At 40.9% G+C, this 22,793-nt stretch overlaps 1 protein-coding gene across 3 annotated transcripts in view; it reads left to right on the plus strand.

Moving 5' to 3' along the window:
- The window catches only part of SCARA5 (scavenger receptor class A member 5), a 136,890-nt gene that overhangs the window by 14,725 nt on the left and 99,372 nt on the right, over window positions 1-22,793 (plus strand). For all 3 annotated transcript variants that reach the window (XM_043986369.1, XM_043986372.1, XM_043986371.1), the window contains exon 3: window positions 6,750-6,878. In XM_043986369.1, coding sequence (XP_043842304.1) covers window positions 6,750-6,878 — 129 coding nt within the window. The remainder of the gene's footprint in view (window positions 1-6,749; window positions 6,879-22,793) is intronic.

Below are 22,793 nucleotides of genomic sequence, written 5' to 3' on the forward strand. Positions count from 1 at the left end.
CCCCTCCCCTTCTCTGTCTCTGTTTCCTCATCTGTCAAATGAGGGCTGGTTGGATCAGAGGACCTCCAAAGACATCCTCCAGCTCTAACATCCTGTGAACCTAAATGTCTTTTCCTTTGGAAAAAGGAATCTAAAGAAGGAGCCATCTGGGCCTGCTCCTTATTCCCTCCCCTCCCTTTGCTTCTCCACTTTTCCCCTCTCTCTTTCCCCCTCCCTTTTCTTCATTTCTTTCCATTGTTTTCGTGCCTGTACAGCTGTAAGCCCTTCTAGCCTGGCGCCAAGGGGAGGGGGAGGAGGAGGCAAAAGGAGAAGGAGAAGGAGGAGGAGGAGGCTTGGGCGTGGGTGGTGTTCTGGCTGAGCCCAGTTCCCTCTCTGTATCCCAACCCCCCTCCCCACCTCCAATGCTTTCTGAGGGCCAGAGAGAGGTGTTAGTGTCAGAAAAATATTGCAGTCATTGCTTCCCCTGAGCCTCATCCCCATCCACTGGGCTCGTGACATCACGCAGCCCAGACTGCAAATGAAAACCTCGTACTGGTAATGAGTTGCACATGGTCCCTGAAACTGCATGCTGCCTACAAAGAGACAGCCTGTTCAGCTTGGCAACTGGGCTCCCCTTCCAAAATTTCTCTATAAATCCAAATGGTTCTCCTAGGAATCCTGACATCTACCATCTAATCAATTGGGGGTACACCCTCCACTTCCCTCTCTCCTCACTTTCACTTGACTGACCACTAATGGGTCAACAACTGATAAGGATAGGAACTGAGTTTAGAACTGGAAGGGTCCTTGGTCATTTGGTCTGAACTCTTCATTTTAGTTACCAGGAAAATAAGGCTTAGGGAGGGGAAATTACTTGCCCAAGGTCACACCCTAATAACATGAGCTCAGATTTAGATGGAGCTTTGCAGAGAAGTTTTCTCCATTATCTCTTTTGATTTTCACAACAACCTTTTGAAATAGCTGTTATTATCATCTCCAATTTGCAGGTGAGTCAATTGAGTCTCAGAGAGGCCCAGGGTCACACATCTAATAAATGTCAAAGGCTAACTTTGAACCAAGGCTCCCAGACTCCAAGACCACCATGTCACTATGTTTTTAGGAATTGACTGAAGTGAGATTCGAACCCAGTTCCTCTGACATCAAATCTTGTACTCTACGGTCTCTATACATCTCAGCCATTCACTAGCAGACATTTCCATCCTTCTCTCCCCTCCTGTTTTCCTTTTCTACTCTTACTCTTCCTTTTCACTTTCTCCTTCTCCTTTGCCTCTGCCTTGATTTGCTAAAAAGATTCATAAACTTCTCTTGGTCCTGCTAGAAGGACTGAGAACCAACAAGATCTGAGATTGAATCTCCCCTTGGGGACAGGACTTGGTAAAAGGCTAGGGCAGGGGCATCCAGGCTTTTTTGTTGTTGTTGAGCAATTGAGATCATCTGGGAGAGAGGAAAAAGATGTTCTTATGGAGATGGAAACTGACATTAAGAGAGATAGCTTGGCATAGTTGATGTAGAGTGCTTGACTTGGTGTCAGGAAGACCTGGCTTTGAATTATACCTCTAACACTTCCTAGCTGTGTGGCTGTGGACAAATATCTTAACCCTTTTGAGATGTAGGTACCACTATAAGACTTACACACCAAATTATAGATAGACTGGGATCTGCACCATAATGGAGAGACCTCCCAGATAGCTGCAAGAATAGATCCATGACATACTAGTTGACAGTCAATTGTTAGAACCAGGATCACTGCCAAATGCACTCGCTTCATATCTTGGAATGCCAGTAAACCTTGGATGATAGGATTTGGGGGACCAAGCATGCAGGGTATGGTGGCAGCTTCAACCATCTTAGAGCTCTACCATGCTTCAAAATTCAGCTATTGGGGCCTGCTGGCTTAGCACCTTAAAACTGCACCAAGGTTTTTGGAATATCCTGAATTTTAATGTTTTCTCCCCATTTTCCTGCTTGAGAACACTGTGTAAGCACCACTAGAGGGCAGGATTCCTCCTGGAGGTGGAGCCATGGAACCCAGGGAAATCTAACAAAGTCTTTCAGCCCTATTTTTCCTAAGTATTTTATATAAATATACATTCACAGAAGGAGCTTTGATTCATTGTGTATCTGTCCTTCTCTTCCCATCTGAATGGGGGAGATAGGAATGCAGTTTGCTGAAGTTTGAGGGACAAAGCATCTTGATAATGACATAACAATCAATCAATCAATCAACAAGCATTATTAACCTTCTGCTCTGTGCCACAAACTGTGCTAGGTATATATATATATATATATATATATATATATATATATATATATATATATATATATCTCACAGGGAGAACAAGGAAGAATCTTTGGGGACTGTCTTCTCAAGGACAGACACAGTGGGACCCTCATCTTCCCCTTGTCCAAGGTCCTGATTCCCAAGCCAGCATTCCAGCATCCTAATCTATTCTACAACTAGAATGAAAGAATGAAAAAGTATTTATTAGGCATTCACTATTGTGCTAGGCACTGTACTAAGTTCTGGAGATACAAATACAAAAAGAGAGACAGTTGTTGTCCTCAAATATTTTATATTCTACCAAAGAAGATAGCATGTATAAGGGAGTGATGGACAGGGAAGGGAATTTTGGTTTAGAGAGTCCAAAGATAGAGCAGAATTGATGCAAAAGACAGGCAAACACCATGCCCTTTCTAGAAGGGAAAGTACTATTGATTTGCTCACTGGGGCCATAGCAAGAGATGGAAGTGGGGTGGAGGTTTGGGATGTTAGGGGATATGCTTGCCTGCAGACAGATTGCCAGCTGGCCTGGGTGTATGGCTGAATGGTATATGAAGATGGAGCATGATCTGAAGCCTGGAGTCATCTAGATGTAGGGAATCATCTAGACACACACACACACACACACACACAGAGTTACAAATAAAGAAAATAGAGCCTCTAGCAGGAGTTCCAAAGATTAGTGGATTAACTTCTCCAGGGACTGGGGACATGGGTTCTGCAAGTCTAGTGTGTAGAACTCCAGGTCTAGAATAGAGGGTTCTGGTCTAGATCAGGGAGAAGTAGGGTGATGTTAGAAGGTAGATGTCGAGATGGTCATTGGGTGAATAGATGGATGTTTTGTATTACTGTGTCTTGGAGAACAATTGCTATTCTGTTCTAGGAAGAAATCATGGAGAGGGTGGGCTTTGAGGAGAACCTGCAATGAGTACAGAGATGTGAGTGGTGGTTGAACGTTAATGGATATTATAGGGCATAACATCTATCTCATTTGTCTTGGCTCCATCTTTACTACAATCAACCAAAAGATAAAAGGAAAGGAAAGATTTTTCTACTCAAAGGCTATGTCATTTGGTTCATTCATTCATTCTTTCAGAATTTATTGAGCACTGCTGCAGCCCATGAACTCTTGGACCTTACTACAGATTTATTCCCTCTCAATTCTTTTCTTCTCTTGCTCCCAAATCTCCTACTCTGTCCATTCAGTCCAGTATACACAGGTAGTTCAGTGCATGATTCAACTTTTCTACAGTCAGGGAATTTGGGGGACGAACTACAAACAGCCTAGGTAAGACATAATTATATATTCCACTTCACACTACTACATAGCAGTACCTACCTCTATGCATTGCTATATAACACTTCATACTATTACGCACCACTACACACACCAACACATTAATATATAGTGCGTTACATGACTGTATACCACTTCACAGCATTATGTAATACTTCACATTACTACATACCACTACACACTACTTCACACCACCATATACCACTTCACACTATTACACATCAGCATGTGCCACTTTACAGCACTCTATACCAATTCATACTATTACACACCCTTTTACTATATACTACTTCACACTACCACAAAATACTACACACATCTACTCACTGCTATATACCACTTTACATTACTATATACCACTTCACACCACTACACACCTCTATATCCCACTGCACATTACTCCACTAGACTACACTGTCTCTCAGAATGACCGTTCAATCAACAAGCATTCATTAAGCACCTACCGTATTCCAGACACTATGCTAGGTCCTCAGATACAAAACAAAAAGGTCAAACAGCCTCTACCCTCAAGGAGTTTACATGCTATTGGGGAAAACAACAGGTACACATGTACGTATGCACACAAATGTAGCATAAAATAAATACAAGGTCATTTTGTGGGTGAGGCCCTAGTACTTAGGGGAATCAGGTAAGGCTTCATACAGGAAGTGGCACTGGAGCCAAACTCTGAAGGAAAGTAGGGATTCTAACAGGCAGAAGGGAGGAGAGGAAGCATGCCAGACAGGGAGGCCCATCTGTGCCAAGGCAGAGAGACAGGAGATGGAATGTTGTGTGTGAGAAACTGCCAGGAGACCAGTTTGGCAGGACCATCGAGCACACCAAGAACAATAGTGTGTAATAAGCCTGGAAAGGAAGGTTGGAGCTAGGTTGTAAAGGCCTTTAAATGCCAAGTAGTGAAGAAAAGCTGCCTGCAAGGGCTTTGGGTTCAAAACCAGATAGAAGGGGGCAGCTAGGTGGCACAGTGGATAGAGCACCGGCCCTGGAGTCAGGAGGACCTGAGTTCAAATCCGGCCTCAGACACTTAACATTTACTAGCTGTGTGACCCTGGGCAAGTCACTTAACCCCAACTGCCTCACTAAAACAACAACAACAACAACAACAACAGCAACAACAACAAAACAAATAGAAGGCCAGGAGTCTTAGACAAATGCCTGCCAAACCTGGGTCACCAAGAAAAGCCCAGGGTGAATTGTAAAGATGTGTTCTCCTCAAACTTCAGGGAAAAGCCATGGCTAGACCAAGCAGCAATCGGTAACAATTGAGGGTTAGATAGAGTGATAATTACATAGTGCTCCAAATCACAATTCCTGTTTAAGTCTAATATAAATGCCAATTTACTGATGACTTTCCATAATGGCAATGCATGGCTGTTTAATAAATTACTATATGTTTATTTTATTTTTTAAAAGATATAATAACACCTGTTCTGTATCTCTTCACTAGTGGATTCTATAGGAACTCTGCCTATTCAGAACACCATCCAGCTAGTGGCAGCTTGTTTTAACTATAAGCAAAGTACTTAGGGGACATCGAGTAGCTTCTGAGGAGGAGTTAGTCTGGAGACCACAAACCTTCCAGTAGACTCATTGGATCATAGATTCAGAGCTGGAAGGGACTTCAGAGATGCTCTAGTCCAACCCTTTCATTTTATAGATGAGAAAAATGAGGCCCCACCCAGAGAGGTTAAGTGAGTTGCTTAGGGTCACACAGCTAGCAATTGCAGAGCTAGGATTGGAAGCCAAATTCAGTGACTCAGACATTGCTTTTGCCAATATTATTTTTAAAAATTATTTTAGTGATGCTTTCTGTTGTCATACTACATTCATGTCTGAATATATCTATTCCCCTCACCTACTTCATAAGTCACCCCTTGTAACTAAGATTAAAGAACAAAAAGGTGGGAAAATCAGTCCAACAAAACCAACCAATACTTTGACCATGTCTGGAAGTATATACAATGTTCCTTTCCCATAGACTTCCATCTTTGCAGTGAAGAGAAGGAGGCCACACTATTATTACTGAACATTTATCGAACATCAATAAGGCTTCATGGAATCTTTTTTTTTTTTTTTTTAGTGAGGCAATTGGGGTTAAGTGACTTGCCCAGGGCCACACAGCTAGTAAGTGTTAAGTGTCTGGAGTCAGGTACTCCTGACTCCAGAGCCGGTGCTCTATCCACTGCACCACCTAGCTGCCCCCTTCATGGAATCTTTAAGTTGACAACATCCTGGTTTTATGGGTACAGTCTCTGGAGAGGAAGTTTCCTTGGCAGAGTAAGGCCATGGAAAGAGCCCTAGATTGGACAGCAGGAAACTTGGCTTCTTATCCCATCTCTTCTACTAACTGACTCCATGACTTTAAGCAAGGCACTGAAGGTATCTAAGCCAGGCCTCTCATCTGTAGAGTGAAAGGGTCTCACTCAAGTCACTGCCAGTGCTAAAGATTCTGTGACTCTTCCTTTTGGAAGCCAGTGAGACTATGGGAATTTGTAGAGGATAGAATATGTTGTTTTCCTTACAGTCTATTCTAAACTTCCCCTCTCCCCAGATAGACGAGCACAATGTAGCTTTGTAAAGACTGATCCAAGCTCACTGAAGTCTTTTGCTGTTGTTTGAACTGGCATAAGAAATGTGTGTGTCAGGGAAGTAAGGCGGGGGCAGGGAGGTAGGGAGAGAGGAGAGAAGAATGGGGGAGAGAGAGAGAGAGACAGAGAGTGCTGATGATTGTGTCACTGTTCACAAAGAGATCTGCATGTAGTATACATATTGTATATACATGTTATAGTATACATATGTTAGAGAGGCATTTGGGGGTATGTAAGTTGTGGGTGTGTCATATGAGGCTCATGGAAAAGATGAAAAAACACATCATTCTCCCTTCTTTGCAGAGTTGGAGGATTATGGGTATGGAACAATACATATACCATCAGACTCCTTTGATATGTTGGTAGTTTTGCTGAAATACTTTTTTACTTTCTTTTTTTATGAGTGATGGCTCCTTGTGAAGGAGAGTGAGAGGCATATACTTGTACATGAAAGTGATATTAAATTTTGAAAGTTAAAAATTTATTTAAAAAAAAGAAACAAGGCTCATGGAGTTTTCACATCTCTTCCCCACCCTCTCTTCTTTTCCCCTAATCTTGTTTCTAGGTCCTGGTAGTAAGAGGAGAACAGGGAATTGCTGTGCTCAACTTGGATCCTTGTCCATGTTGAAGTATGCTGTGGTTGGCCTCTATCTGCTGGTCTTCCTGATTCTTGTGGGCATCTTCATCCTGGCAGGTAAGAGTAAACCTTTGTCACCATAGATCCTCAGGGTAGTGGTAAGAGCAAAGAGACATACCATGAGAGTATATCAGTGTAACCAAAAGAATATAAGCTCCTTGAAGGCAGGAGTTGATTCACTTTTGTCTTTGTGTTCCCAAAGTCCAGCACAGTACTTGATACTTCATGAATGTTTGTTGATTGATTCTCAGGGGGCTTGATGTCTATGACATCAATTCATCTCAGCAAATATTTATTGAATAGCCATTCAATAAATGTTATAGACACTGTGGGAAGTGCTGGGGGTACAAAGAAAAATGAAAGAATATCCTTAAGGAGCTCACGTTTTAGTGGACTCACTGCTATATCTTCCCTCCATCATTCTTCGGCTCCATGCACTCCACTTGACTTCCTTGTACCTTAGTTTCTCCATTTGAAAAAAAAATCAGCAATGGCTCTTAGCTTTAGAGGACTCCTTTACATCTGTAGGATACTTTCCAGTTTGCAAAATGCTTTCACAGACCCGGGGAGATTTATATGAAGTGATCCAGAGTGAAGTAAGCAAAGCCAAAAGAACACTATACACAGAAACTATAGCAATGTGAATGAAAAGAATGTTAAAAGGAAGCCCAACTCTGAGTAACTAAAAAACCAACAATGGTCCTACAGAACAGATAATGAAACATACCTCCTTCCTCATGATAAAGATGGCAGTCACCTAGGGCACAATGTTGTCTACATTGCCAAATATGGTCACTGCATCTGCTGTTACGGCTTCTGATTACAAGGGAGGATTCTGTGTGGAGAGAGGGGGGTAGCATGAAAGGTGGATATTTCCAGAAATGACTGTGATAAAAAGACAGAAGGCAGCAATAATATTCATTTTTTTGTTTTGTTTTGTTTTGTTTTAGTGAGGCAATTGGGGTTAAGTGACTTGCCCAGGGTCACACAGCTAGTAAGTGTCAAGTGTCTGAGGCCAGATTTGAACTCAGGTACTCCTGAATCCAGGGCCGGTGCTTTAACCACTGCGCCATCTAGCTGCCCCAATAATATTCATTTTTAAAAACAACATCAAAAGAACAGTATACACAATGATGACCATAAATTAAAAAGAACTCTCAAAGGAAACCCACATTTCCCTAATTGTTAAGTGATTTGCACAAGGTTACTTGGGCAAGCCAATAAATAATAGAATAAAAACTAGAGCCTTGGTCTTCTCTAGCAATTAAAAAACATTAACTATTTTATTGATCCTCTTTTTAAATTTTTTTAAACATTGCTGTCACTCACTAGTCAGTTCCCTTGGAACAAAGAAATAGAAGAAAAACAAACCATCACAGTGGCCCTGTCTGACAATCAGTGCTTCACTCAGCACTTATGGCCCAGCACCCTGTTGCTGAGAGGAGGGAGGTTTGTTTCATGGTCAATTTATTTTTGTTTCTATATTTCCAGGGTCCTGTGGAATGCCTGGCACATATTAGACATTTACTAAATGCTTGTTGACTTGATGACATGATTCCTGTAAACTAGTGATTAAAAAAACACACAAAACAATTTGTAGACAGGTTAAATTATAATTTTGATTATAATATTTCATAGCATATTTGCAAAGTGCTTTGCATATATTTTTCACTTGATCTCCATAGCTGTGGAGGTAAGTGCTATTATTATAACCACTTCTTTACAATTGAGTAAACTGAGGCTCAGAGAGATTAAGTGATTTACTCATGGTCACACAGCTAATATCAGGGGCAGAATTGGAACCCTAGTCTTTCCTGAGTCTGAGTTCAATGCTCTTTTTTGCTTTACCACATTTCCTCAAAAAAAAAAATGCCACCCTGCATTTCTGAAAATGAGGTGAGTCATGGAAATGGGTCTACACTTGGCATTGTTTTTAATCCATCCACACTTTCTTCCTTGTGATCAATGGTATGTGATGGCAAGGTTGATGGTTGGTTTTAGAGGCTCTGAAACAGGGCAAGCTCTCTCCCGTATAATGGGATTAAACCCATGACCTTGGTTAATTAAAGTCACACTCTTCTAAGTCACAGACAACAATTCAATTAAATAAACATTTATTAAGCACCTACAATGTACCAAGCACTGACCTGGGCTCTGGGAGTAAAAAAAGATAAAAGTCCCTGCTCTCAAGGAGTTCAAAACAATTAATGAAGCACTTTAAAGCCTGCAAAGTTGTATACATATGCTATCTCACATGATTCTCACAATAGTCCTGTGAGGTAGGTTTTTATTATCCCCATTTTACGGAAGAGAACACTGAGGCTGAGAGATTAAGTAATTTTCCCAGGGTCACACTAGAGTCTGAGGAAGGTTTTGAACTCAGGTTCCTTACTCTAAGTTTAGCCAGTTCATTCAGTCCCTCAGCCATTAGTAAAGAGTTTACTTTTTTTTTGTGTGGGGCAATGAGGGTTAAGTGACTTGCTCAGGGTCACACAGCTAGTGTCAAGTGTCTGAGGCTGGATTTGAACTCAGGTCCTCCTGAATCCAGAGCTGGTGCTTTATCCACTGCTCCACCTAGCTGCCCCCTACATTCTTCTAAAAACACAAAGGTACAACCGCCACTCTCCCCTTCCTCCCCATCCAAGGGGTAGTATTCTCAAACCTCATCTTTCTTGTGGAGGTATGAGCATGCTACAGTGGAAGCACTGGTATACACCAGGTATGAAATCTGGCTCTCAATGAATGCACCTGTATGACCACAGACAAGGGAGCAATGTAACCCCTTTCAACCTCAGTTTTCTCATCTGTGAAATGAGGGAGCTGAACTAGGATGACCCCTGAGGTCCTGTCCAGCTGGAAATCTATGGTCCTACAAAATCACACTATGGGAGGCCCAGGCATGGCCCCAGCCTTGTCCAAAGGGGCGAAACTGTCTACGGAAGGGTGTGGCTAGTTAGAGCATGGCTTTCAGCCAGGCAGAACTGACTTGCCGTACTCAGGGTGGGGTCCTCAAATTAGCCTTGGGGTAGGAATCTGGACATTAAGATGATTTTGGGGACTCAAGGCCAGTGACTCTTCCTGCTAAATATTGGAACAAATGGCCAGGCAGGTCTTCATGTAAGCAGGCTCACTTCTCACCAGGTGGGGCTCTTCCCCTGGTCACAGATAATGGGGATACTTAGATTTCACACATGCAGTGTTGAGTGCCTGCCGTGGGGTGGTGTCTATACCACCAACCATTAACCTGGTTGGAATCCAACACTAACAAAGGCAACACACTGGTGAGTCATCCCTCAGCCTGAGGGATAGTGTCCAGGGAGGGAGCTGTGGTGGCCAAGTCAAGCAAGCGGATGATTTGAATGTACTCTTGGGCCGCCCAGACAGAAAGAGGGGGTCTCGGTTTTTGTGGGCTTGGCTGCCATGACCATAACAAATTTTCATAAGGTTTGGAAAGTGTCTCAGGCCAGCAGAAAAACCAAGTTATAGTGCTATAATCCCTCATTTAAAAAAAAAAAAACAAGATTTTTTAAAGTTTTATTCATATATTTAAAAAACAACCTTCATTTCCAAATAGATCCTTCTACCTCCCCCCTCCAGCTATCCCTTGTAAAAAAAAAAAATTTAAAAGAGACAAAAAAGGTGTTCAGCAAAACTAGCCAACACATCAACTAACAATATAGGCAGTGTTCTACACTCATAGTCTCTCTCTTCAAAGAAAATAGGAAGATTCATTTTCTCATCTTTTGCAGGCCAAATGTAGTCATCATAACAACCCAGCATTTAGTTGTTGATGTCCTTTCCATCATATTGTCACAGTCATTGTGTACTATATATTGTTTTCCTGGTTCTGCTTAATTCACTTTGTATCAGTTCTTATAAACCTTCCCATGGTTCTCTGTATTCTTCACATTCATTGTACATTCAAGTACCACAATTTGTTAATCTATTCCATAATTGATGGGCATATCCTTTATTTTTATAATAATTTTAATAAGAAAACAGTATAGTATAATGAATAAAGAATCAGCCTTGAAGCCAGAAAGAGTTGGGTTCAGTCCTGACATAAATACTTGTCCATACATAGTCAATCAATATTCAATTAACATTTATTAAGTGCCAGCTATATGCCAGGCACTGTGTTAAGCACTGGGGATACAAATACAACAAAGAAAGACAGACCCTGCCCTCAGGAAGCTTACAATCTAATGGGAGCAAACACATAAAAGAGAACCAAAAAGGAGGGAGGGGGAAAGGTACCTGGCATAGAGGCTTTGTGAAATATTATGATTATGAACATTTTTTATATAGATGGGTCTCTCCTCTCTTCCTTTTTTTTTTTTTTTTTTGCTTTTTTTGCAGGGCAATGAGGGTTAAGTGACTTGCCCAGGGTCACACAGCTAGTAAGTGTCAAGTGTCTGAGGCTGGATTTGAACTCAGGTCCTCCTGAATCCAGGGTCAGTGCTTTATCCACTGTGCCACCTAGCTGCCCCCTCCCTTCCCTTTTCAAAAAAAGCATTGTTAGGATATAGTCCTGCTCCCAGGAGGAAAGGGTATGATCAGTTGTATAATTCTTATTATACATTGCCAGATTGCTTTCCAAAAAGATTGTATCTATTGTCATTGTAAAAATGTTGGAATCAGGTGAAATATATTGGGATTTGTTGGTAGTGGGGATATTTAAGGAGAAGAGGATGTTGGGCTGCCTATGAATAATTGGGGTAGCTACAACCCAAGATCAAAGATTTGGAGCTAGAGGGGCCATAAGAGGTCATTATGGCCTCCCTCCCAATTTTTCATATGAGGAAACTAAGACCTGGAGAAGTTCAATGACTTGCCCAGGGTCACACAGCTAGCCCTCCAAGTCCAGTGCCCTCTCCCTAGGCCATTGGCTTTAAGCAGGATTGTTTTTTATAGAATGAGCATCTGAGCCAGGTAAACTCCTTCAGGACCTGAAAGAACACGCAACTGGACTGCACCGTTTGGGATTCCTGGGAAGCTTCCTGGCTGTTTGTTTTGTACAGTCAGGGCAGCAGTGTGTTGTGACAGCTTTTTCTCTCCTCCTGCTGTCTTGTGACCTGTGGCTAATGTTTGGTAAAGCTGGGGGTGGGCTGTCTGTGTTCAGCTAAGTTTGGTATGATAAGACCAGTCGCATATACTGTGACTGCCCTGTTGCCCTAAAGACATGTTGGAGAGTAAGAGCCGTAGTAACACCATTTCCCAGCTCCACTAACAGTGGGAGAGCATCTCTGTATCCCTACATCCTTGCCAATCTGGAACTTTACCTTTTTTTTCCCAGCCATCTTTGCCAGTTATACTCTGTTGAACTGGATAGTTTAGATCATAGTTTAAGGTAGACTATGAAATGCATGCAACTATAGACACAGTGCTATGAGAGAGGTATACAAAGGGCAGCTAGGTGGCAGAGTGGATAGAACACAGGCCCTGGAATCAGGAGGACCTGAGTTCAAATCTGGCTATATGACCCTGGGCAAGTCACTTAACCCCAATTCCCTCCAAAAGGAGAGAGAGAGAGAGAGAGAGAGAGAGAACGAGCAAATAACATACTAGACTAGGAACTGTCACATGGAACACAAGTTAAGAAGGCCTTTGACAGGCTGTGGAGTGTATAAGGAGGATGGCCAGGCTAATGGGGGGCTTTTGAGTTCATGTTATATGAAAACTGTTCCCTGCCCTGGAGAGGCTTATAGTCTAGACAGGAAGTCTGGAGAAATACAAAGATAAATGACTAGGAAAAGGTGGAGAAAATAAATGCTAAGAAAGTGGGAAATGAGGCAGGAAGGAGTTCAAAGGAGGGAGGGCGATATCCCTGAGGGCTGAACTAGTCAGGGAAGGCTTCATAGAAGAGGAGGACTCAAACTGGGCAGAACTTAATAAGCAGAGAAAAGGGAAGAGAGCATTCTAGGCAAGGATGATGATCTAAGCAAAGGTACAGTATGCACAATGCCCATGGTGTGTTCAGGAAACAGCAAAAAGATCTCACTCTTTGGCTGAACCAGAGGGTTTATTTAATTCAATTCAACCATCATTTATTTTGTGACTTTTTTGTGGGATGAGCTTTTTTTTATATACAAAGACAGAAATGGGGTGGGCTGTGCCTGTCCTCAAGGGGTAAATATTCTACTTGGGGGAAACAAGTAGAGATAGAGATTAGACCTGTGATTTCACTGGTCTAGGGAATTCCAGGATGAGGAAACCAATGCCAGTCAGCACTTTTTATTTGAGTATCGAGAGGATGAGTGACTTGATTAGGGTCATATAGCTAGGTTACGCCAGAATTAGGAACCTTAGGATCAGTCAGGTCTTCCTGGCTCCTAGCTCATCTCTCTATCCACAATGACTTGTAGCCTAACACACAGATAAACAAACGCAAAATATATACAAATTAGGTACAGGGTGTCCCCAAAGTCTCAGTTTCGTTTTAAGCTATGCACTTAAAACTGCACTGAGACTTCTGGGGAATGCTGTTTGAAATTATGGGGGGGGGTTGTTTGGTTTTGGCAGAGGGAGGGTAGGAATTCTCATAACCTGGAGGAGGAAGAGGAGAAGGAGGGAGAGGATGAGGAAGAGGAAGAGGAGGAGAAGGAGGAGGAGGAGGAGGAGGAGGAGGAAAGGTCTGCAGGAAGTGGTGTTTGTACTTAGTCTTGAATGGAGGTAGACATTCTAAGAAGCAGAGGGGAGAAAAGAGAGTATCAAATGGTAGAGAGTGAGGACAGCCTATGCAAAGGATGCGTTTGATGATGGTCCAGGGAATGTAATGAAGTGATGCAAGAGAAAGCTGAAAAGATAGGTAGAGGCCAGATTATGGAAATCATAGGCTCCTAGATCTAGAGATGGAAAGAATCTCAGAAACCACTGAGTCTAATGCACTAATTTTGTAGTGAGAAAAATCATGAGGGCCAGACTAGCAGCTTAGACTTTAACACATCAGAACTGGAGGGTCATTGGCAGTTTTAGAACAAAGAAGCAAGTAATTCGGGATGTCTGAAAAGTCTTAGTGCAGTTGTAAGCTTACCAAACTTTGATTATTAAGCTAAGACTTTCGGGACATCAGGGGACACCTAAATAACTGGGAGAAATAGAAAAGTACAGAGAAAAAAAACTGGTTTGGGGCAAGGTTCGGGTGAATTTGGAGCAAAGATGTTGAGTTCAACTTTAGATAAAATTCATCTAAATAACATGAATAAATAAATGCAAGTATGCAGACACGAATGAACGAATGTATGAAAAAGCATTTCTTAAACATTGGCTATGCATCAAGCACTATGGGTACAAATAGATACAAAGAGGATATCAAAAAACCAAAAAACAAACCTGAGATACGTCCACTAAGGGTTTTCTTTCAGGTAAGGTTGGTAGCAGAAAGGAGGGTGGCCTTGAGTCATCTGCTTATTTTCCTCTAAGTTTTCTCTGCAACAAAACCAATGCAGCATCATTGGAAAGCCTTTGGCAGAGAATCAGGATATCTGGATTCTAATCCTAGCTATGTGACCTTGGAGAAATCATTTCCTATCTCTGCACCTGTGCTTTCTCCTGTGCAAAATCAGGAGCTTATAGGAGATGGATTCCTTTGGGCTCTTTCAAAGTGCCCAGAGTCGATGATTCTGCAGAGCACTGTTGGAGAATGTAGTTAGGCTCAGCTTTGTGGCTCAGTTGTTTTCAGTCATGTCTGATTCTTCAAGACCTCATTTGGGATTTTCTCGGCAAAGATACTGGAGTGGTTTGCTATTCCTTCTTCAGTTCATTTGACAGATGAGGAAACGGAGGGAAACAGAGATAAAGTGACTTGCCCAAGTTCATGCTGCTAATAAGTGTCTGAGGCCACATTTGAACTCAGTGGGATGAACCTTCCTGTCTCCAGGCACAGTGTTCTATCCATTGTACCACATCTCTGCCCTGTGCTCAGCTGTACCCACTGGGAGCCCCCCATGCCACTCTTCACCCTCAATATACAAAAACAAAACTGGATCACAGAAAGCTTCTATTGATGTTAAAACAATGATCAATTATTTATTTCTTTGGCAGAATAGATTTGAATAATACCTAGTATGTACAGAACACAAAGTTAGGAGCTAGAAGAGATACAAGGTTTAGCTGATGTCCACCTTTCCCCCTTGTAGCTATCAGTCTAGTAACAGCCAGATAGTGACTGGTGTGAGTGACTTGCTTAGGGTTGCAGAGTCCGGATAGATCCCTGCCTATTCACCCCTGCTTACTCAGTGAGTCACTGAATAAGGACAGAGGAGTGTTCTTGGTCAGACAGGGAAGACTTCCATGTTTCATATGTTTCTAATAAACAGACCTAGGAAGCCTAGGAACTTTTCTTTGGACAGATCATGGATTTATCATGACAGAGGGTGTGTCACTGAGCCAGGAACAAGGACAGTTTTTCCAATATTATAGCTATAAAACAAAACAAAACAGAAAATCCTATGGTGCCAGTCACACCCTCCAAGGCACTAGAAAGGAACTTCAATGGTATTACTGCCCAACGTCCTACCCCATCCTTCCATCAATCAACAACCACTTATTGAGGTCCTGCTTTGTGCCAGGTACTATAAAAGAGAACCTTCCCTCAAGGTGCTTATATTCTGTCAGGGGAAAACTCTGTGTGTGTGTGTGTGTGTGTGTGTACATCATATATACACACATACATACATGTGTATGTACATATAGTGTGTGGGTATATACACATATATCACATATACACACAAAATAAATACAATCTAATTAGGAAGGGGGCGCTGGGAAAGGTTTCATATAGAAGATGACCCTTGAACTGAATTTTGAAGGAAATTAGGGATTCTAAAAGGGGGGGGGGCGGTAAGAAGGAGCTCATTCCAGGCATGAGGCACAGCCAAGACAAAAAGACAGAGGCAGGAAAAGTGTGGTATGTTAGGGAGAGCAAGAAGGAAAGGGAAGTAATAAATAACAAGGTCAGAAGACTAGTCGAGGCCAGGTAGTGAGGGGGCTTTAAAAGTTAAAAAGGGGAGTTTATATTTGTTCCTAAATGTAATAGGGATCCATTAGAGTTTATTGAGTTGGGGAGTGGTAACATCTTTGACAGGTGGGAGGAGCTCTCATTTTTACAAAGCAGTCCATTCCATTATCAGACAGCTCTAATCATTATTTCTTAAATTGAATAAAAAAAATCTCCCTGCCCATAAGTTTCACTCATCTTTTCTTGTTCTGCCTTTTCTTATATCAATGCAAAATAGCTTTTCTCCCTCCCAACCTTTAAATACAGGATAATCCCAAAGTCTTGGTGCCTTTTTAAGCCTAAATAGCTTTAAAAGGCCCTCAGACTTTCGGGACACCTCCTATACATAAAGGGAAGCAGCCTGGTTCAGTGGAAGTAACAGTAGCCACAGAATCAGAGGACCTGATTTCAATCCCCACCCCTATCACTTGCCAGCCATGCGACCTTGGGTAAGTCACTTCATTTTCCCGGACTTTGGTTTCCTTGTCTATAAAAAGGGAGGAGGAGTTGACTAGATGGTCTCTGAGGTCCCTTTTATGTCTCAGTCCATAATCAGAAGAAATATATGAAGACCAGTCTTTTCTTTGCTTTATCAGACTAAACATTCCTAGCTTATTGAATGGCTTCTCTTCTGAAATCATGAGCTTCTTGACCTGGTGCCTTCCCAGCTGCCCTTTTCTGTAAATTCTCTGGTTTGCCAGTGTGACTCTTAAAACTGAATATTCAGAACTGAACACAGCATTCCAGATTTGGTCTGACCAATACAAGACTCTATGGGATTGTTACTTTGAATGATCAAAATATTATTCTTCTATTAACGCAGTTCTTTAAAGGAGTTCCATCCCACTGTTGGCTCATTTAAACATTTTTCAAAGCCAGGTCTCCCCAGTCCTTTATTTCTACGATTGATTTATTAGCTTTCATGAAAGTTCCCTGTTAAATTTTATCTTGATGGTTTTCTGCTCCATGTTTCAGCTTGTAGACATATTTTTGAATCCCTACTACCTCGCTTCCAGCTATTTCTCCTTTCTTGTCATCTGGAAACGTTTAAGGCATGCTTTTCTACATCTTCATTCAAGTCAATGATTTTTAAAAAAGTCAAATTTAATAGAAGCAAGCACAGAGCCCTGTGGTATACCACTAGAGACCTTCCTTCTAGTTGACCCCAGAGTTATTTATCACTCTTTGGACTGCTCGACCAGTGTTGAATATGTCCAACAATACTAGCATCCAGCCCTTTTGTTATCTAGGAGGACATCACAGTGATGCTCTATCAGATGTTCTCACTGCTTTTCTAGGGGCTTGGCTTCTTTGACAACTGGGGAAACTGAGACCCAGAGAATTCAAATAACTTGTTCAGCATTACACAGAAAGCCAATAGCAGAGCTCAGATTCAAGCCTAGGTCTTTAGATTGTGAACCCAGTGTTCTTTCTCCTACATTTAATAGAATCAAAGCATCTCAGAGTTGGAGGGGACCCTAAGGTCATCTAGTCCAACCAAAGCCTTAAGAAGAGTCCTTCTCAATAGAGGAAAATATACACTTAGTAATAATAACTGTGAATGTGAATGGAATGAACTCTCCCATAAAACAGAAGTGAATAGCAGAGTAGATTAAAAACCAGAATCCTACAATGTGTTGTTTACATGAAACACATTTAAAGCAGAGAGATACACACAGAGTAAAGGTAAAATGCTAGAATAGAACACATTATGCTTTAGCTGAAGTAAAAAAAAGCAAGGGTAGCAGTCCTTATCTCAGACAAAGCAAAAGCAAAAATAGATCTAATTAAAAGAGATAAGGAAGGAAACTACATCTTGCTAAAAGGTACCATAGATAATGAAGTAATATCAATACTAAACATATATGCACCAAGTGGTATAGCATCCAAATTCTTAGAGAAGTGAAGTGAGTTATAAGAGGAAATAGACAGAAAAACTATACTATTGAGGGATTTGAACCTTCCCCTCTCAGGACTAGATAAATCTAACCACAAAATAAATAAGAAAGAAGTTAAAGAGGTGAATGGAATTTTAGAAAAGTTAGAAATGATAGATATATGGAGAAAATTGAATGGGTATAGAAAGGAATATTCCTTTTTCTCAGTGGTGCATGGCATGTACACAAGAATTGACCATGTATTAGGGCACAAAAACCTTACAGTCAAATGTAGAAAGGAAGAAATAGTAAATGCATCTTTCTCAGATCGTGATGCAATAAAAATTAATGTAATAAAGAGCCATAGAAAGAATAGACTGAAAATTAATTGGAAACTAAATAATCTCATCCTAAAGAATGAGTGGTTCAAACACCAAACCATAGAAACAATCAATAACTTCATCCAAGAGAATGACAATCATGAAACAACATGCCAAAACTTATGAGATGCAGCCAAAGCAGTTTTTAGGAGAAATTTTATATCTATAAATGCTTACATGAATAAAATAGAGAAGGAAAAGATCAATGAACTGGGCATGCAACTAAAAAATCTAGAAAAAGAACAAATTAAAAATCCCCAATTAAATACTAAATTAGAAATCCTGAAAATCAAAGGAGAGTGTGATGTTTAAAAATCTAAATGTGTTGTCTAAAAAATTTAATATGTGGTCACCTTAAATTAGAAACTTTAACACCAGTCTTTGGGCATTAAACATTTATTAAAGCATACTAGGTATTAGAAAAAAAAAAAAAGAGAACATGTGGAGTTAAGAAAAGGCCTATATAGCCTAGAGTTCCAGCCTGGTCTGGTTCCTCCTCAAGTCCTCCACCACAAGCCTGCTTCAACCATGAACTGCTTTCAAAGTGAGTATGGAAGCTTTTTATAAGTCTGGAGCAGAGGGGGTCCTTACACACTGCTTCAAGCTGATTGGTAGGAGTCATCCAAATCCATTGGTTCACTGGACTTGAAGGTAGTCTTGAGTTGAGTTCAAAGTCCTTAGCTTCTGAGAACAATACCTTCTTAAGGACCAGCCAGGTGTGGTTATAATCTAATTAATTTGAAGTAGACTAATCAGCAAAATCAATCATTCTCACTTAATTCAATCAGTTTAGATTAATCTCCAGGTGGGCCTTTGAGTATCTGCCAAATTCCATTATTTTCTCACAAGAGATTAATAAAATAGAAAACTATAGAATAAATAAATAAAGCTAAGAGCTGATTTTATGGAAAAAATCAATAAAATAGATAAACTTTTGGTTAATTTGATTTAAAAAAAGAAAGAAGAGAACCAAATTACCAGTGTCAAAAATGAAAGGGGTGAATTCACCACCAATGAAGTGGAAATTAAAGCAAGAATTAGGAGCTATTTTACTTAACTATATGCCAATAAATTTGACAATCTAAATGAAATGGATGAATTTTTACAAAAATATAAACTGCCCAGGTTAACAGAAGAGGAAATAAAATCCTTAAATAAATTCATTTTAGAAAAATAAATGAACAAGCCATCAATGAACTCCCTAAAAAAAAAATCCCCAGGGCCAGATGGGTTTACAAGTGAATCCTACCAAACATTTAAAGAACAATTAATTCCAATACTATACAAATTATTTTGAAAAATAGGTGAAGAAAGAGTTCTACCAAATTCCTTTTATGACACAATATGGTTTTGATACCTAAACCAGGCAGAGCCAAAACAGAGAAAGAAAATTATAGGCCAATTTTCCTAATGAATATTGATGCAAAAATCTTAAATAAAACATTAGCAAGGAGATTACAGCAATTCATCACCAGGATAATACACTATCATCAGCTGGGATCTATACCAGGAATGCAGGGCTGGTTCAGCATTAGGAAAACTATCAACATAACCAACCACATCAATAACAAAACACAGGATATGTGGGACACTATCATCTCCTTCATGCTGAATACTGTGCATGTACTAATGTGAACTAGAACTAAAATAGATACAACCAGGTGGTGCAGTGGATAGAGCACCAGGCCTGGAGTTAGGAAAACTCATCTTCTTGAGTTAAAATCTGGCCTCAGACATTTGACACTTACTAGCTGTGTGACCTTGGGCAAGTCACTTAACCCTCATTGCCCTGCAAAAAATAAAAAATAAAAAAATGCTAGTTATTATTCTGAATTATTGTCTTGTGTCCATCCTCAATCCTAGAATTTGTGCACTGGGGTTTTTCTGAAACCCATGTGTGGCATTTTATATTTCATCATATTAAATTCCACTTCACTAGATTTGTCTCATTATTCTAACATGTATCTTTGGGGATCCTGATGGGCATGCAGGGCATGATGTAGCCTTCCCAGCTCTGGGCCCTCTGCAAATCTGATAAGTGTGTTCCCTATGCTTTCATCCAGATCATTGATAAAAACATGGAACAACACAGGGCGGGGCAGAGCAAAGATCCCTGGTGTTCTGAATCCTCCTAACTACACAGGCATCTACTGCCCATTTCTATATCTTGTCCAATAGACTTTTTTCAAATGTGTAGCTGAAATCCAGTCATACTATGCCTCTGACATTCCTCTGATATAATAGTCTAGTAGTTGTTTAAAAAAAATGAAATGAGGTGGACCTTGATAAATCCATGCTGGCTCTTGGTGACCCCTGCTTCCCTCTCTTTCTAAGATTCTCCCCCTCCCCCATCCCCCAAACTCTCTTTTCAATAATGTATTCTAGGAATCTATGTCAAGTTAACTGTGCTTTAGTTTAAAACCTTTATTCTTTTCTCCTTTTTGAAAACTGGGGCAAGATTTACTTGACTGCAATCCTATAGTCCTTCCTACATTCTCCAGATATCATGAGATCAAAGATTCAGGATTGGAAGGGACCATCATATGTCCAGGCCCCTCATTTTACAGATGTGCAAAATGAAGCACAGAGAGAATAGATGACTTGGTGAGGGTCATACAGTTAGTGGGATCTGAACCCAAATCTTTCCCACCTTCAAGCGCAATACTCTATCCACTATACTACCCTACCTCTCCATCACCAACAGTGCCTCAGAAATCACATCTGCCTATTCTTTCAGTACCCTGGGATATAGTTCTCCAGGCCTGGTCATCCGGACTCATTACCATCTCCTCATTTTTCTTTGGTTTTAAGTACTCACTGACCATTGTTATCTTTGTAGTAGTAAGAGCATTCTACACAGCAGAGAAAGCCAAAGCAAATTGAGTTCTGCTCCTTCCATTATCCATCACGGTCCAATCAACTCCAAGCAATGGTCTGATTCCTTTTTTGACCTTCCTCTTGCCCCTAACAAAGCTAACAAAACCATCGTGTTCTTAGCATTCATCGCAAGCCCCAGATCATTTTGAGTTTCAGGGTTTCTATCGCTATACCATCACTACAGGACTGTAACACACTTTGTTTTCAGTTATTAGCCCTTATTTCTATGTTCTATTGTATATATGTGTACACGCGTGCACACACACGTATATTTGTGGATGAGCTCCTTATGCATCCTGGCCTCTTTAATTAACTCCTGTCCCCCATTACTCATTGGAATCTGAATAACATACTTAAAAAACATCACATTAGTCTTGAGTTAATGTTTATTATAGAATTTTAACTCCTTCCATTAAATTGTAAACTCCTTGGGGGAAGGGATTATGTCATTTTTTGCGTAAATGGCATGTGCTTAATTAAATGTTTACTAGGGAGAGGAAGAATGGTGTGCTAATTGTGTTGTATTGGTACAAAGAAATTTCTCAATGCAGTTCAAGAACCATGGCCTTTGAAGCCCCAGTAAGCCCTAGAGGGCGTCCTTTGGATGATTAGACTAGTCATTCTCCAGGAATAGGTCTATTTTCACCTCATCTTCCCCTTCTTGAGAGCTGGTGAGGAAGTAGAAAGGTCACTGGACTTTGGCCCAGGAGACCTGGATTCCAGTTGTAGCTCAATCAATCAACCTATCAGTATCATTAAGCTTATACTATGTGCCAGGTACTACACTTGAAGGCACAGTCCCTGCCCTCAAGGAGCTTAAACTTTAATGGGGGAAATACTGATAAATAGATACAAAGTACATGCAAAGTAAGTGCAAGGTGGTGGGGGAAGATTTTAAAGGTCTATTGTATAAACTGTCATTTAAGCTTTGAAGGAAACTGGAGGAAATGTTATGTCTGAGGAATAGATAACTAGGACAGTTTGTTTGGATAATAGAGTGAAAGAAGGGTGGTACTTTCTTGAGGGTTTTATTTTTTTTTTAGGGTAATGAGGGTTAAGTGACTTGCTCAGGGTCATACAGCTAGTAAGTATCAAGTGTCTGAGGTCAGATTTGAACTCAGGTCCTCCTGAATCCAGGACTGGTGCTTTATCCACTGTACCACCTAGCTGCCCCCGAAGGGTGGTAATTAATAAGCCTTCAAAGGTAAACTGGAGCCAGCTTATGGAGGGCTTTAAATGCCAAAAAGTAAAGTCTGCATTTGATTGCAGTAGTCCAGATGAGATGTGAGGAAGGACTGAAACAATATGGCAACTATTTAAGAAAGGAACAAATGCAAGGAGGTCATAGAGATGGGAGTGATGAGAGGCAGCAACTGATTGGTTTTTTGGGGTGTCTGAGAATGAGGAGGAGTCATGGATAAGTTGGAGGTTTTGAACCTGTGTGACTGGAATGTGGATCAACAGAAACAGGAAAAGGAGGTGGAGTGGATTGGGAGAGAGAAGATGATGAGTTCTTTGGGTATGTGGTAGAGTCTAAGGTGCCTCCCAGGAATCCAGTTTGAAATGTCTGCTAGGCCATTGTTGAAACAGGACTAGAACTCAGGGGAGATACTACAGATATAGAGATAGAACTGGGAGAGATCTGCGAGGTAATAATTGAGCTCACGGGAGTAGATGAGATAACCAAGAGAAAATGTAGAGAGAGAAGAGGACTCAGGATGAAGTCATGGGGAAAACTCCTAGTTAAAGAGCAGACCACGTAGTCTTCAGCAGAGGAGATGGAAGAGGAATGAATGTCAAAACAGGGAGCAGGAGATTCAAGAGAGCTAGTTTCATGAAA

The sequence above is a fragment of the Dromiciops gliroides genome, chromosome 2 (assembly GCF_019393635.1).
Source record: "Dromiciops gliroides isolate mDroGli1 chromosome 2, mDroGli1.pri, whole genome shotgun sequence".
In the NCBI taxonomy this organism is placed as follows: Eukaryota; Metazoa; Chordata; class Mammalia; order Microbiotheria; family Microbiotheriidae; genus Dromiciops; species Dromiciops gliroides.